Source organism: Chelonia mydas, chromosome 7, assembly GCF_015237465.2.
Source record: "Chelonia mydas isolate rCheMyd1 chromosome 7, rCheMyd1.pri.v2, whole genome shotgun sequence".
NCBI classification, from domain to species: Eukaryota; Metazoa; Chordata; order Testudines; family Cheloniidae; genus Chelonia; species Chelonia mydas.
Window position 1 is genome coordinate 117,541,231 of NC_057853.1, and position 16,488 is coordinate 117,557,718.

The window sequence follows — 16,488 nt, forward strand, 5'->3', positions numbered from 1 at the left end:
ATTTCTGCAGGAAATGGCCCACCTTGATTATCATACCCATTGTGAAGAGAGTGGTCACTTTGGATGGGCTATTACCAGCAAGAGAGTGAGTTTCTGTGGGGGGGCGGAGGGTGAGAAAACCTGGATTTGTGCTGGAAATGGCCCATCTTGATGATCACTTTAGATAAGCTATTACCAGCAGGAGAGTGGGGTGGGAGGAGGTATTGTTTCATGGTGTCTGTGTATATAATAATGTCTTCTGCAATTTCCACAGTATGCATCCGATGAAGTGAGCTGTAGCTCACGAAAGCTCATGCTCAAATAAATTGGTTAGTCTCTAAGGTGCCACAAGTACTCCTTTTCTTATTGTCAGCTTGTGAATTTGTACTACAGACAAGACAGCCTCTCATACCATGTAACATGCTACCTACCATTATTGCCCAGAAGCTACAGCAATGGGATCACCATAATACCTACTTAGGATCCACCCCACCCCAATAGTATACATTAGTTAGTTATGAAGTATTTACTTTGGTTCTGGCTGGCTTTCATTGTATTGTATTAATGTACTTTTATTCTCGTAGCAGAGTCCCTTCTTTTTCCCAGATGCACACCTCCTGTGTCTCGCACGTCCACACAGACCCATGGGTCTGTTGCATCCAAATGTTCCACCAGAAATTAAAAAACACCGTACTCTTCTCTGGTCCTCTTGGATTCCTGTTGTGTTAAGGCCCAGGGGTAATACCTGGCAAACAAGGAGACCTTGAGAGCTAGTGACTTCCTAGCACCATGGAGAGAAGAGGGAGATCAATCTCCAATCAAAGGAAATGCTACCCCTAAATACCCAAAGAACTCCTACTAATTCATGCTGGCTAGGATTCTGGGAGTTTCACTCAGTGTTGGGTAGATGCCCAGGCAATAGGATTGTGCCCAGCAAAGCTGGGAGTTAATTTCTTTAATATCATCAGCTCCCAGGAACCCCTGGGGCGCTAAACACTCATTCGTTTGCAAACCCAATGCATTATGGTAGCCGTTACAAATAAAGCCTCCCAAAACACTGTGAAGCTGTCACCCCAGTCCAGACTGGGTGAAGGGGGTGTCAGGCGGCGGCTGTTGCTGCATGTAAACCGAGTGGTACACATTTGGCAGTAGAACAGATTGCCCCAGACCCTTCAGAATAGAGTCGGTTGACTGGGACTGCAGCTCTGAGGAAGAAGTGTTGATGTTTGTTCAGACCTGGCAGGGATGTTTTCCAATGTATCGTTCAGTCATAGATCAGCAGGTGCCAAAATTAAACTGCATGATGTATTTAACACCATCCCTCTCTGGGTGTGAGGAACCTGCCCCTCCCCACCCCCGAGCTGCAGACTCACCCGCCCTGCCTTCTTCCAAATGCTACCGTGTTGTGGCAGCCACTACACTGGGACGGACGTGCCCCAGCGTGATCTCGGCTGTGCAGTGACGCCGTGGTACTTTGAAGGAGCGGGAAGCGACTTGGGATGTGCCTCCCGCCCAGAGGCACAAAACCGTACAACCCTGTTCCCACCCCACGTGTGAATGAGCAGCACTGATTGTGGAGATAGTAGGGTTGGATTTAGGCAATGTGAGGCTCTAGGCATGCCCTGCATAAAGGATATCCTTGCCCCCGCCCATATCATGACCATTCCCCTTCCCTATGGTCCCACCCCCCTGCATTGTGCCTCTGTCCCTTCTTAGGGTGGCAATGGTCAACTGCACAAGACTGCGGGGGAGGAGGGAGAGATTTCCAGCCCTCCTTTCAGCCTGCCCACTGTTCTCTGCCTTCAGGTGGGCCAGGGTGTGTTCAGAGAAGGGGAAGACTCTGCCTCCGCCCACCCGTGGGGGGCGGCAGGGCAGGGGAGCTTTCCAACAGAGTCACAATGGAGTGACAGCAGTGAAAGCGTCCTCTTCTGGCTCCAAAGGATAGCAGAGCTGTGGACAGCTCTGGGAATCCACACACGCTTACCTGCCTCCTCTCTAAGCCTCTGTTTAGGAGTTCACGAACAAGTGCCTGTGTCTAAGGTGTCCTTGCCAGGGTGCCCAAAGACCCTGTGTCAGATATTTAGCTGGAGCAAGGAGAAAGGGCTTGACCCCGTTAGACAAAATCAGTGACCTTATTTCACTACTCCTCTGACCATGGGTGGAGGCTGAAATATCTGTGACACTGACAGTGGGTTTTTCTGCTCCTCTCTCTTGCAGGGAAGGAATCGCCATGCCAGCAGGGATCTTCCGGGTGTGTCTGGTGGTGATTACGGCCATCGTCAACCACCCACTCCTCTTCCCCAAAGAGAATGCCACCGTTCCTGAGTACGCTGAGGACATCATCCAGAAGATGAAGGCGCATGAGGAGAACCTCCGGCTGGAGCAGCTGCGTTTGGAGCAAGAGATTGCCAGACAGGAGGCCACGCTGAAGACTTTGGAAAAGGCCACGAAGCCGGAGGAACAGAACAACAAGGAACCCCTCCCCTGGGACTTGTGGAGCGCCATGTCCATGGTCATCTTCCTGCTGATCGAGCTCTGGAGGCAGGATTACCAAGATGGGAACTGGCAGGAGTCAGCCTCTGAGGAGGACGACATGGCCATTCTCGGGAAAGCATTCAAGGGTGTGGCCCTCCCAGACAAAGCCGCATTGGCCAACTTCTACGAGAGGTGTATCCTGGGTGCCACCGGTGACATGGCTAGGAAGCGAGAGTTGGTGGAAGGCTTTGCAGACGACTTGCTGGAGGCCCTGAGGAGCGTGTGTAACCGAGACGCCGACATGGAAGTGGAGGAGTCCATAGGGGTGGGGAGCATGTACGAAAACTGGAGGGTCCACAAGCCTTTGGTTTGCGACTTGATCGTCCCTTTCACGCCCCCAGAGCCATACTGTTTCCGATCCCAGACCTGGTGCTCAAGGGAGTCAGTCCCACCGGACAAACAAGGCTACGGCACCATAAAAGTCTGCAGGGCAGATGAGGATGCAGCAGGTTGCATCTGTGGCAAGACTAAGCTGGGGGAAGACATGCTGTGCCTCCTCCATAGCCAAACCAACCAGACCAGGCGCAGTGGTGAGATGGAGGATCTGCTGTGCTTCAAGAACACCCAGTATCTGGATGCTGACCAGGTCATGAAGTGGTTCCAGATTGCGATCACCAAGTCCTGGAACAAAATCTCCCACAAATATGAATTCGACCTCACCTTCAACCTCTTGGACTCACCAGGAGCCCTGAAGATAAAGTTCAGGTCTGGGAAGTCCATTGCCTTTAATCTCACCCCTGTGGTACAGTGTGAAGACTCAGATGCCTATTTCATCTCCCATTTCCCCCGCAGCAGCCTAATGGCTGATCCTGTCTCCAGTACTGACTGGTTTGTTACTTTTGCCGTATACGAGAGGAGGTTCATCCACTCCGTCTCCAAAAAGCTGCCTGCCAGTGCCTGCCACCTCAGCTGCCTTCAGATCCTCTCCTTCCTTCATGGAAAGCAGTGTAGCTTAACAGGTCCGAGCAGCCTCACCAACTATCACCTGAAGACGGTGATGCTGCATTTACTGCAGACCCGGCCCTATCAGGACTGGGCCTCTGAGAACCTGGAGGTCAGGCTGCAAGACATGCTGAAGTTCCTGGAGAAAAGCCTGCAGGAAAAGAAGCTCTGCCACTTCTTCATTGGAAACCGGAAGGTGCCCGAGGTGCTGAACTTCCCAGTGGTGTTCCAGAAGGCAGAGCCACTCAACCTTTTCCGTCCGTTTGTTCTGCACAGGGACGCTTACAGAAAGACGGTGGACACGTTTCATGAGATGCTGAGGAACACATCCGCACTGATAAACGAGTACACAGTGCACATTCCCTCTGTGGGACATACAAACATGCTCCACAAAGAATCCCTTTAGCAGGACCAGCGGAGAAATGCTCTTCCATGAAGCACAAGTCCATCGCAGAAACCTCTTGCGGGCAGTTGACTTCAGTGGGAGAGACTCTCGCCTTTCATGGAAACCAGTGCAGGCCCTGGTTTCTACAGAGTGGAAGGGGAAGAAAGAAGGGGAGAAACTGAAATATTTATGCTGTCAAAGTGTCCCTCCACTCCACCAATGAGTTGGCTGGTTTGTTTTTTTCCCACTGTGCACCAGTCCCTGTGGTGGTGACAAGCAACAGACAGGACTAATCTTTTCAGGGGTTGCAATGCAAATATTGGGGGTTATTCAAAATCTCTAATCAAATATTTAGTTTGTTTTTAAAGAAGGAGGAAGGGAAGGGGATGAGAGGGAAACTAAGGTGGCTCCCACAAAAAATAATGTTGCAAATGAGACCTCCTGCTTGTAAAAAGCAACAGACCTGTGATTGCAGCTTGGAAGTTTAGTAACAGCTGATTTTTCTGCGTGTGTATGGTGGGGTTAAAACCCAGACCCTGCAGATTAATTTCAGTCCCCCACGTAGCAGCAGAGAAAGCAGCATTGAAATCAACCATAGTTTTTTAAACTAATGGAAATTCAAGTTGCAAAAGTGCCCACTTAGTAGGACTTTCAGCTGCAGCTAAACAACCTCTTCCCCTTTCCTCCCCCACCCAAATACACACTTCCTGTACCTTGCAAAATCCTTCTCGCTTGGGAAGCATACCGGAGACGGGGGGCAGGATGCATTTGTGATACAATATAATTAGTCTCTTTCATTATCATCCCGGTAAAGGGCAGGGCAGTGGACTTACTGCCTGGGTGAACATATGGTGAGGACAGTGTCCCAGTGCTGTTCTGAATAACACAATTGAGCATTCTTTTGATGTTAGTATCCTTTGAGCAGCAAGACAGACACAAACAGAGCAGGTTCCTAAGGGACAAACTGTGTTTTCCAGTTAAGCAGCTGATGTGTGTGTAGAGGAACCCACTGATGCCTCTGTGAAATAAGCCCAGATATAACAGTCTTCTAGCAAGGTAGATATTAACCTCGCAACCTAGTATGAGTAATCTAGTACATTTTTTTTTTTTTTTATTCTACCAAGGCAGGCAGGCAGAACAGCTGTGACTAAGGAAGAGAGTGGTGCACATGGGCGACTGGCCAACAGGAGCTTTAAAGCTGGATGTGGCAAACTCTTAGCCTCCACAGTAGAACTGCTGTCCTGTCCCTTCTCCTAAACACCCCCCAGAAGGTCTCCATCTGCATCCAGACAAGACTGCCTCTAGTCCTCCTAAGTGCTGCTGTTTTGATAAGTTGCTTTTACGAGTCTCAGCTGGAGGGAGGTGAGACCCACAGCCCTCTGGGACCAAAGCATGGTGAATTTACAGCCTCTCCCAAGCTTCAAGCAACCACAGGAGAGCTAGAGTCTGAGGATCAAGTCTTGGCTTCTAAATCTGGCGGGCTTTAAACAATTTTGTATTTTGAGGCTAGGGCTCTTGTCTTGGCTGTACACATCACATGGCTCTCTTTTTAGAAGAGGGGGGAATACTGTTCTTGATGGCTGCCTGGACAGCACTGGTGATGCCACCTTACAGCAGGGTGCTCTAACCCACTCAACTTAGTTAAGGCACATCTGGAAAGTAGATTTGATCCTATCTCATTGAGAGTGACACCCTCTGGCAATAGACGAATTATCCAGCCTGCTGCTGAGAGCGAACCTTCGAGAGAAGGCTCCCCTTTCCAGGAGGAACCATTATCTCACCCTTGAGGATGGATGCCCAAATCCACCCTTCCAGTGGAAAGGGGTCCTGATGCACAAAGGCAGAGGGCATAAGCCGAGAACTTGGGGGGGTGGGGGGTCAATGTTGCTTCTGCGACGAGCTTGCAGCCAGCCTCAGGTGATACAAAGTGAGCCATACCCTAGGGCAGGGGTTGAGGGTTATTAGGTGACCACCCTGGTTTTATCTGTAACCTTACCTATGACATTACAAGTGTTTTGGATCAGAAAGTGACTTCTGCATTGTTCAGGAAGGGGGAAAGAAGAGAAGAGAGAAGGGCTATTGGTTAATGGCTGCGGCTACCACTTGAGAAGTGAAGTTGATGGTCTCCACGCCACATTCTGGCAGCTCTCTGTCTGCATCCCCAAACCACCACATACCACTGGTGGTCATTTTTTCAGGAGAACAAGAAGACTGGAGTGACAGGACATGTCTGGCTGCTGTAGGTCGGGCATGAGGGAGCAAGTGCTATTGGGCTTTGGCTTTTATCAGCACAAACCATTAAAACAATGATGCGTAATCAAAGGACAGTCACAACGGGCAGCTTGGATACAATAAGCAAAAATATAAGGAAGGGTTTAGAGAGCAATAGGGACTTGTAGATACATCAGAAGCTCTGTGGAACATTTTAAAATGAAAGTAATGTGCCTCTGGCAGCGGCTGAGTTCCCAGTGCATTGTACGGTGTCCTCACCGGCCCTATTTTTACACAGACCTATCACGTGCAGGATCTGGTGAGGCAGCTGTGACTTAAGTCCCTCCTCAGTGGGTTATTATTACCGCTAGAGAGAAGTGAAACTCTGTTTGACGTTTCCTGTGAGGAGTCTGAATTTAGCATATCAGAAGCACAGAAAGAAATCCATGACCCAGGTGACACAGGAAATGACATGTCATGGACTGAAAAAAAATTGATACAAGAAATGGGGGGGCGGGGGGTAGGGATAAGGGAGAGAACAAGGCCGTTTTAAAACATCTCTCATTTCCCTTGTGTAAAGTGTCAGAGCAAACCCACTTTAAAGCCAGCATGGATGTCTCAACTGTAATTCAGCTCTTGGTGGTTTTGGGGAGGGCTTTTAAAGTTGAGTTTGCAACCATATGCCGGCAATGGGGAAGCAGAACTTTACAAATTACCCTATATTCGCTACATGTGAAGCAATAGCAGGGACTTTCTGGATTTATCTGATTGCTTTGCTAAGGCTGCTTAAACATGAGGTGCTTACTTTGCCAAGGTGGGCAGCTTAAAGATGTTTACTGCAAATTCAGGCTAGGAAGGACCCTGCAGATGCCCCTCCCCATGGGGGAAGCACTCTGTATTCACACAGCGTGTTTTGGCAAACCTTGTGCAAGTGATCTCCTGCATAAGCTGTCTGGCTGCAGCTCTGAGGGCTTGAACCACTGGAGGATGAGTGTACTTTGCGTCTCAGGTGATCAGACCTTAAATGTGGTAGCAAGAAGAGGTACAAGGGGCAGGCCAGACATCATCCTGCAGAGATCCCCTTCTCATGCTGGGGTATTGCTGTTGCTATTTATTTGCTGGGAGAACTTTGTCACAAGGGGCTAGGGTTTGTTCTCCTGGAGTCTAACTGCCTCCCTGACCCCAGATTTATTGCTTTCATCTTCTACTTCAGGCTTTACGAAGGTGGGGGAAGTGATACAGCCACGGACCCAAAGTGCAGCCTCACCTGCAGGAAATGCCTTGTGCTGAAGCCATTATTGCTATTTAAGAGCTGAATGTCTTTTAAGCTGAATGTCTCTTCCATTTTGGGGGGATGGGACGGGGTTTCACTCTTCAACATGTGCCTGCCATGGGACGTGGCATCTGTGTCTCAGTTCCATGTACAGCTCTTCTGTTTCATAAAGAGAATTGAACACTTGGTCCATCATTCAAGCAGGGTGTAGTGGGTGTTCCACTTGGGCTTTTCTAATGTGTGTTAATGTACAATCTGTAAGACTTTCTGTAAGTGACAGAGAGGAAACAGCAGCTCTTACCCTGATCTTACCGGCGTAGCTGCTGATCACTGACTGCTTGGTGCTGCTCATGGGACCATACATGGTCAACAGCCTTATTGATTACTTGCCTTTTTGGATACCCTTTTGTAACCTTGCTTGCTTGGAAGGGAGACTGTCCTGTCCTGTATTGTAGAGGACTAACCTGGGAGGTTGGGGAACAGTACCAAAAATCTTGCAGCTCAAGCTCCCCCTTCCTTGGGCTTTTTAGAACGTCCATATCCTATTCCTTTTAAAGGATACACCAGGAAAACTTTCTGTATTAAACTGCTGCTTCTAAAGCAGCAGGTTGTTGAATTTTGTATGTATTTCTCATGCAGCTTTATTTATAATAAAAGAAGTACTAGAAGTCTTGTATGAAATCTTAAAGAAGAGAAGTGTGTGTGTGTGTGTGTGTGTGTGTGTGTGTGTGTGTGTTTCGTAATCTCCCATAGGCTTGCACAGTTCCCAGGGAGAGCAGCAGGTTGGAGTTTGGACGCCGTGGGCGGCATCCGCAACCCCAGTGAATAAACAGCAAAATCTGCATTGACTTCAACAGAGGTAGGAATTCACCCAATGAGTCTAAAGTCAGTTCTGGTCTAACTGGGCGTCCGTGAAGTTGCAGCCATTTATATGAGGATTCAACCCGAGCTCCTGAATTACCAGTTCTGCTGGAGGAATTCCGTTCACTTTCCTGTCTGACCGGTACCTAGACAGCTCGAAACAAAGCCTCTATCTAGTGCGTACTTGGCTCAGCTCCTTCCCGTGAATTTCAGGTGAAATGGCACCTAATTCAGAAACTAACAGTGTGGTTCTCTCTGAAAGGAAAGTGCTAAACAAAAGCTGTCAACCATCCTATTTTAAATCAATAATAAGCTACATATAACAACAATTCTTAACATTTCTCTTGTGACTCCCATCCCGGACTCTCCAAGTTCTTCACAAGCCCATAATTAAGCCTTGCACCACCTAATGAAGTAAGAATTATGATGGTGTTCTGCACTGAGCCGGTCAGGGAGTAGGATAGTCCTAGTCTCTGACCAGGGCTCTTAGGTGCTGTGGCATTACAAATAATAATGTTACTTACCCAAAGTCACAGAGCCAAGCGGTGCAGTCAAGAGTTGCGTGTTGTCCTTTCCCAGCTCTCACCAATGGACAATGCTAGATGAAGAACAGGAGTGTTGTGGCTTGGGTGCTGGGTTTGTGTGTTGACAAAAGGCTGTGTTCTCTAGCTGAGCAGTCCCCTGTGCTAGCTGTACTCTGCCACTACACGCTCTTCCAGCAGTCAGTTTCATGGACCACAGAAGAAGTTTTTCCATTATTGCTCCTGTGCCTGAGAGCTAAAGGATGGGGGCAAAATCAGCAAAAAGAGCCCTTGTGGGGAAGACTCAAAGACCGTGGGTTGATTTCTGCTCCTAGCTCTGTGTCACAGTAAAGTTAGGTTTGGGGTCAAACCCATCTCTAGGTTTCCCCCATTTCATCGATGAGGAAACACAGCTAGAGATTGTAAGTGACTTGCCAAAGAACCTAAAGTACAGGTTGGGGCAGAGTTAGGAGTCCTTTGAAGAGTAGACAAGCCCCAAAACTCCCTGGTTTGGTCTTTCTTTGTGGTGTGACTTAAATATTTGTAATGGAGCCTCTGAGGCACCCAGCAATCTTGATATGTTAGCTGACTTAAGTTCCTCTGGGGCTGAAGAGCTGAGTTCTGGTTCTCTCTCAGACAATTAAGCTACTGCAAACTGAGATCACTTTACTTCTGGATGACAGCATCTACATGGGGGGGGGGGGTTAATGCACTTTAACTTATGTGCATTAACTTGACACCTTTAGCTGATTCATCTTAACTTTCCTAAATGCCCCCATGTAGATATGACCTCAGTGCGAATATCAAAACTTCATGGAAATAGTTTCCTTCCAGGCACCATCCTCTTTGCTGTAGAGTTAATGATTTCTCTATTTTAAGTTCTAAGCCTGTCCTCTCCTCCTCACATGTCCTCTGACCAACTTCTTGCAAAATAGAAACTGCAGTGAACATATAAAACAGCCAATTCTGACTTGGTTTTTAAAAGTAATTTGAATGGAAAAATCCCCATGTCTTCCAGTTAACAGTACTCCTTTTTATGTTCTGCCTTAAAATTATCTGAGAGAGGAGAGATGAATCCTAACTTTTTGTGGTATAAAATACTTTGAAATGTTCTTAGCAGTAGGGATAAAGAGTTGAGACCTTTGAAAGGTACAGGAAGAAGGCAGAGCCGGCCAGATGCTTTTGAAACCTACAGTGGTGGTACTGATGTTATCTAGTTTCTATGGGGAGACCAGATTAAAGTGATTTAAGCTTAAACATTAAACAAGTTCCAGACATACTCATTACTAATTGAATTTAGTTCACATAAGTCTAGATGCTAAAGATCCAGACACTGCCCTTGATACCCAGCTGAAGTTTGAATGTCTCAGGCAGTATGTGGAAAACATGAAGAAGGTTCAGCAATTACAACAAAGGTCTTAGACATTCACAGCTCCTTGGGTGGGGCAAGAGTTCAACTAAACTTTTACCGCCTTCTTTTTTTATGGCCAATAAAATTCTGTCTGAGACATAGTGTGAAACTTTTTAAGTCTTGTCATTCTCCCTCATCATACTGTCAACTGCTGCCATTTTGGCCTTAGAAATAATGCCCTGCATGCCATTGACAGCTTGGACACCGAATTGTTTAGCCTGGCTAAATAATTTTTACACGGGCAGCAGAAGTGCGTTAAGGTTAGGGTTTGATTAATCTTATTAAATTAAATAAGACTCAGGGTATGGCTACACTGCCGATGTTACAGCGCGGTTGGGGTGACCAGATGTCCTGATTTTATAGGGACAGTCCCAGTTTTTGGGTCTTTTTCTTGCTGTCTGGTCACCCTAAGCGTGGCCGCGGCAGCACTGTGATGTGGGCCGTGTAGTCACACTTTATCGCCAGGGGAGAGTGGTGTTTATACTAGCGCTTTTCAGCGCTAAATCTTTTGTTGCTCGGGCTGTGTTTTTGCACGCCCCTGCACGACTAAAGTTTTAGCGCTGAAAGTGGCAGTGTAGATACAGACTTTCCCTCACTCCCTGGCCTTCTGAAAGCTCAAGTAACTTTAACAGCCAGGCAAAGAAAACATTCCTTGCCCCATCAACTATAAGGAGCTAGTTATCTTTAGCCTAATGACATTGTCTAACTCCTACTTGCCAACCTGCTGGGCCCTCGGGTTTGTAGCAAGTTATGTCCCTCTGCTCTCTTGTATATTCTCCTTCCTATGCAAGCTCCTCAGATCCAGATTGACAGGTACTTGCTACACAACCCAGCACTACAGAGAGAAAGGAGAGAACCAGAACTGTCGCTAGCTGGGTCGGCCCCAAGACATGACAGAGACAGGATGGGAGAGGGAATATCTTTTATTGAACCAACTTCTGTTGGTGAGAGAGAGAAGCTTTCGAGCTACACAGAGCTCTTCTTCAGGTCACTGGCAGGGCAGAGAAGGCCAGCTCGCTCTGCAGAATGCTCCTAGGCCCCTGGACTAGGTGGTTTTAGAATGGGGTGTTTATATTTAGTAATACAAATGGGAGCTGCCCCTTTTAAAATAGGGTGGTGGCAAGCGACGTGGACCCGTGGCAGGGGCCTTGGAGCAGCATGTGGTGCTATGGGAGGGCTTCTGAGGAGGCCGCAGCCCACCAGGGAACCCCGGGAGGGTTAGACCACACAAAGTTCTCCTGCAGGGACCGAGCTGCAGTGCTGAGGGTGCAAGTTTGGCAGCAGAGCAGCCGCTCCAGGCAGCTGCAGGAAGTGGGCAGAGCTCTCCCCTCAGGAGTTTCTTCCAGGGGAGAGAGGAGGGAGCAGAAAGAGGCCAGAAGCTCAGGGCAGTTCTGGTCCCTTCCTCCTCTCCTCTGAACAATGGGATGGTTCCTCTGCTCCCCCGACCTTGGAGAGGCAGTAGGAGCAGAACTGATGGGGTCTGCAGGGGGCAGAATTGATTTGGGGTCAGAATTAATAGCATAGGGGACGAGGGAAGGCAGAGCTAGGGCAATGAGACACACACCACACACACTTCAAACCACTGGGAAGGAGAAACATGGGCCCAACTAGGGCCACTCTTTTCCTCCATCCAAAACTGTGCGAGGGTGACCCCTCACCAGGTACTAGGATTCAAGCAGTGCCCCTGCTTCCAAGCCGGGCCTGGGCAAGAAAAACCCCAGGGAGGAGCAAGCGAGACTCTCAAGGACCCACGAGAGCAGACCCACTGGCTAGAAGCCTCAGCAGGGACCAGGGGACACCTCATCTCAGACTGCTTTCTACAGGTTTGGGCCTTTCTGCCCCCTGTGGTGTTTGACTGTTTGTTCCAACTCCTTCCCTTCAAGGACCCTTTACCTAGTCTCACTCCACACCTCCTCCTCCTCCTCCTCCTCCTTTGGCCCGTCCCTGCCCCATCCCCCATGTCCCTCTGTTTAGCTAAATCCCCTCCCATCAGAGTCCCACCCAAATAGCTGGTATTTAATAATTAGGATACTAACTTTTCCCTGCTCAGCTAGCCCCATGTTTGTAGCCCTTTACCCTTTGTCTGCCAGGTCAATTTAGTTCCATGCCCTGAAGAGCTTAGGGTTGCCAGACAGCCGGTTTTCTACCCGAACGCCTGGTCAAAGAGGGACCCTGGCAGCGCTGGTCAGCACCACCAACCGGGCCATTAAAAGTCCGGTCGGCAGTGCCGCGGGTCTAAGGCAGGCTAGTCCTTACCTGTCCTGGCCCCGTGCTGTGCCCTGGAAGTGGCCAGCAGGTCTGGCTCCTTGGCTGGGGGGCCATGAGGCTCCATGCACTGCTCTCACCCCGAGCACTGGCTCCACACTCCTATTGGCCGGGAACCGTGGCCAATGGGAGCTGGGGGGGCGGTGTCTGTGGACGGTGCTTGCGGTTCCTGGCCCCCCTGCCTAGGAGCTGGACCTGCTGCTGGCTGCTTCCGGGGTGCAGCAGAAAGCCAGGAAAGACAGAGAGCCTGCCTTAGTCCCGCTGCACCGGGAGCTGCCCGAGGTAAGCCCACACCCCAACCCCCTGCCCCAACTCTCTGCCTTAGCCCTGAGCCCCCCCCCCCCAAACCCAGAGCCTCCTCCTGCACCCCAAGTCCCTCATCCTTGGCCCCACCCCAGAGCCTGCACCCCCAGTACAAAGCCCGTACCCCCTCCTGTACCCCCAACCCCCAGCCTCAACCCGCAGCCCCCTCCCGCACTCCGAATCCCGCGGCCCCAGCCCAGAGCCCCCTCCCACATCCTGACCCCTCATTTCTGGCCCCACCCCAGAGCCTGCATCCCCAGTTAGAGCCCTCACCCCCTCCCGCACCCCAACCCCCGCCCCAGCCCAGTGAAAGTGAGTGAGGCTTGGGGAAAGCAAGCCACCAATGGAGGGGGAATGTAATGAGCAGGGCGTGGGGCATCAGGGAAGGGGTGGGGCCTCAAAAAGGGGCGGGACCATGGTGCTCAGTTTTGTGTGATTAGAAAGTTGGCAACCCTAACATATCTGAGAGATTTTTTTGCCTCTGAGGCAGTGAACTGAACTCACACCTAAACCAATTGGGGTTAACCAAATATTTCAGCTATTTGAAGGGAATATAGTATCTTGATCAGATAATTTGCCGTTTCTGCACCAGAGGACTTAAGTGACTGCTTTGAATTGGTGTGTAGCATCGGGAAATAGGTCCAGCTTTGGGCTAGAAGCCAACCTCTAACTGCCTTAGAAGGAAACTTAGTTTTCCCTCAAACAGCTGGTCCTGACCACTTTTGGAAACAGGATACAGAACTAAATGAACCCCTGCTTTGAGCAGTATGGCAATTCCTATGTTCCGAATAACACTTAGCCCTCAAGGTTTGAGTGAATATATAAAGGGTTTAAAACTACTGTCCCCAGAGGTGATGCTCTGAGGAAGTGCTTTCTGTTTCCAGTGTGTCCATGAGCAGTAGTATGAATCTGGAATTCATAATGTTTCCATTATTCTGTTTACAATTTGAACATATGGAGTTTCTCTAACATGGAATACTGACAACATTTGAAATACTCAGGTGTGTTAAATGTTGGTAATTTGGATGCTTGTAAAATATAGGGATGTGGTAATGGCCATTTAAAAATGGTACATAAATATGAGGATTTTTATGAAGTTTTAAAAGTACTATTCTGGAATTTTTAGTCTGAAGAAAATAAAGCTCCTTAGTTTGCTGAAATCCTCATCAAGATTGCTCCCCAGCATTCATTCTAGATATTTGGTATTCACACTTGCTTGGAATAGCTTCCTTCTAATCACCTTCTGCTTTGCAGCAGAATTAATGGCTTGTGTATTTAACTTTTAATGATCATTCTCTTACGTCAATTAGAATAACCGCAATGTTATTGTCCACAGGTTACAGAGGGGAATTGAGGCACAGAGTGACCAAGCGTGAGATCCATAAAGGTACTAAGGTGCCTAAATCTTGGGTTTAAGCACCTAAGTTCTGGTTTTAGGTTCCACTGCAATCCACAAAGCTTCTGCTGAACTCTGTAGATGCTTGAACTCACTTGGCGCCCGTGTGCGGCCTCTGAGAAGGTGCAGTGTTGCCTTACTTTAGCTGCCCAGGTGCCTGTCTCCAGCCTGAGCCCTAAAGTGAACTACAAGCCAGGGAAGATGAGCATTCAGCTGCCTAAATTGTGCGCTGGGCCCAGTCCTGTAGGCTAGTGGTTAGGGACAAATCCCTTATTCTCATCAGGTGGGACAGGGGTGGGGAGAGGCCTGAACCAGGAGTTTCCTACATCCTGAGTACCCTAGCAACTAGGCTACAAGTCATAAGGGAGGTCCTCTTTTGCCTTCTGTCAGGCTGTTTTGTGTGAACTCACTGAGGTTCCAGTCTGGTAGGCAGTCTCTATGCATGCCTACTTGATTGGCCCCCTGCACATGACTTAGGTGGCTGAATGCCTATTTCCCCCCCATTCATGAACCACAAGCAGAGATAGGTACCTCCCAACTGCCCAGACTTAGGTACCAAAAGATGAGAAAGGATCTGGGCTTAGGACAACCCTGTCTAGCTCCCCGGCTCGTGTGCTGGCTTTGGTACCTTTCTCTACCTGTTCATTGTATAGGAGCTTAGGCACCTAACTCAGGCTTTGTGGATTCCAATCTTGTTCTAGGTTAAAAGTTAGCATCAGAATACCTAAGTGCCTTAGTGGATCCCACACCAGGTGACTTACCCAAGGACATATAGAACACCCAAGGGAGAGCAAAAAAGTTGAACCCAGATCTCCTAACCCTTCTGCTTAATTGCCTAACCAATGGGGCATCCTTCTTCTCAGTCTTAGCCCTGGTCTACACTATGAGTTTAGGTCGAATTTAGCAGCATTAGATTGAGTTAACCCTGCACCTGTCCACACAACGAAGCCATTTTTGTCGACTTAACAGGCTCTTAAAATCGATTTCTGTACTCCTCCCCGACGAGGGGATTAGCACTGAAATCAACATCGCCGGTTCGAATTTGGGTTCGTGTGGACGCAATTCAACCGTATTGGCCTCCGGAAGCAATCCCACTGTGCTCCATTGTGACCGCTCTGGACAGCACTCTCAACTCGGATGCACTGGCCAGGTACACAGGAAAAGCCCCACAAACTTTTGAATTTCATTTCCTGTTTGGCCACCGTGGCGTGACCATGCAGAGCTCATCAGCAGAGATGACCATGGAGTCCCAGAACCGCAAAGAGCTCCAGCATGGACCGAATGGGAGGTACTGGATCTGATCGCTGTATGGGGAGAAGAATCCATGCTATCAGAACTCAGGTTCCAAAAGACGAAATGCCAAAATATTTGAAAAAATCTCCAAGGGCATGAAGGACAGAGGCTATCACAGAGACCCGCAGCAGTGCTGCATGAAACTTAAGGAGCTCAGGCAAGCCCACCAAAAAACCCAAGAGGCAAATGCCCGCTCGGGGTCAGAGCCCCAGACATGCCACTTCTATGATGAGCTGCATGCAATTCTAGGGGGTGCCCCTGCAACTACCCCACACCTGTATGTAGACTCCTGCAAGGGAGTCTCACACAACAGGGATGAGGATTTTGGGGACGAGGAAGATAGCACACACCAGGCAAGCGGAGAAACGATTCTCCTTGACAGCCAGGAACTGTTTATCACCCTGGAGCCAATACCCTCCCAACTCTTCTAACCCGGGCTCCCAGACCTTGAAGGCAGAGAAGGCACCTCTGGTGAGTGTACCTTTGTAAATATAATACATGGTTTAAAAGCAAGTGTGTTTAATGATTAATTTGCCCTGAAGACTTGGGATGCATTCGCGGCCAGTACATCTACTGGAAAAGTCTGTTAACTTGTCTGCAGATGGGGTGGAAATCCTCCAGGGACATCTCAACGAAGCTTTCCTGGAGGTATTCCCAAAGCCTTTGCAAAAGGTTTCTGGGGAGGGCAGCCTTATTGCGTCCTCCATGGTAGGACACTTTACCATGACAGGCCAATAGCATGTAGTCTGGAATCATTGCATAAGAAAGCATGGCAGCGTGTGATCCCGGTGTTTGCTGGCATTCAAGCAACATCCGTTCTTTCTCTCTCTGTGTTATCCTCAGGAGAGTGATATCATTCATGGTCACCTGGCTGAAATAGGGGAATTTTATTAAGGGGACATCAGAAGTGGCTGTTCCTGCTGGGCTGTTTGCCTGTGGCTGAAAAGACATCATCTCCGCTGTTAGCCACACAGGGCGGGGAGGGGTGAAGCGATCATCCCAGAGAATTGGGTGTTGGGGGTTTAGTTGGGTTTGTGCTGCACGTTAACCCGAAAACATCAGCCCCTCCTTTTAAATGGCCAGTGTGTCTTTTTCAATTTTAAACTCCCTTTT

The 16,488-nt window shown here is 49.0% G+C and overlaps 1 protein-coding gene across 2 annotated transcripts in view; it reads left to right on the forward strand.

Moving 5' to 3' along the window:
• LOC102944882 (inositol 1,4,5-trisphosphate receptor interacting protein) overlaps window positions 1–7,993 on the forward strand; it is a 30,929-nt gene extending 22,936 nt beyond the window's left edge. For both annotated transcript variants that reach the window (XM_043551815.1, XM_007057866.4), the window contains exon 2: window positions 2,197–7,993. In XM_043551815.1, the coding sequence (XP_043407750.1) occupies window positions 2,197–3,862 (1,666 nt within the window). In that variant the 3' untranslated portion in view covers window positions 3,863–7,993. The remainder of the gene's footprint in view (window positions 1–2,196) is intronic.
• The last annotated feature ends 8,495 nt before the right edge of the window (window positions 7,994–16,488 follow it).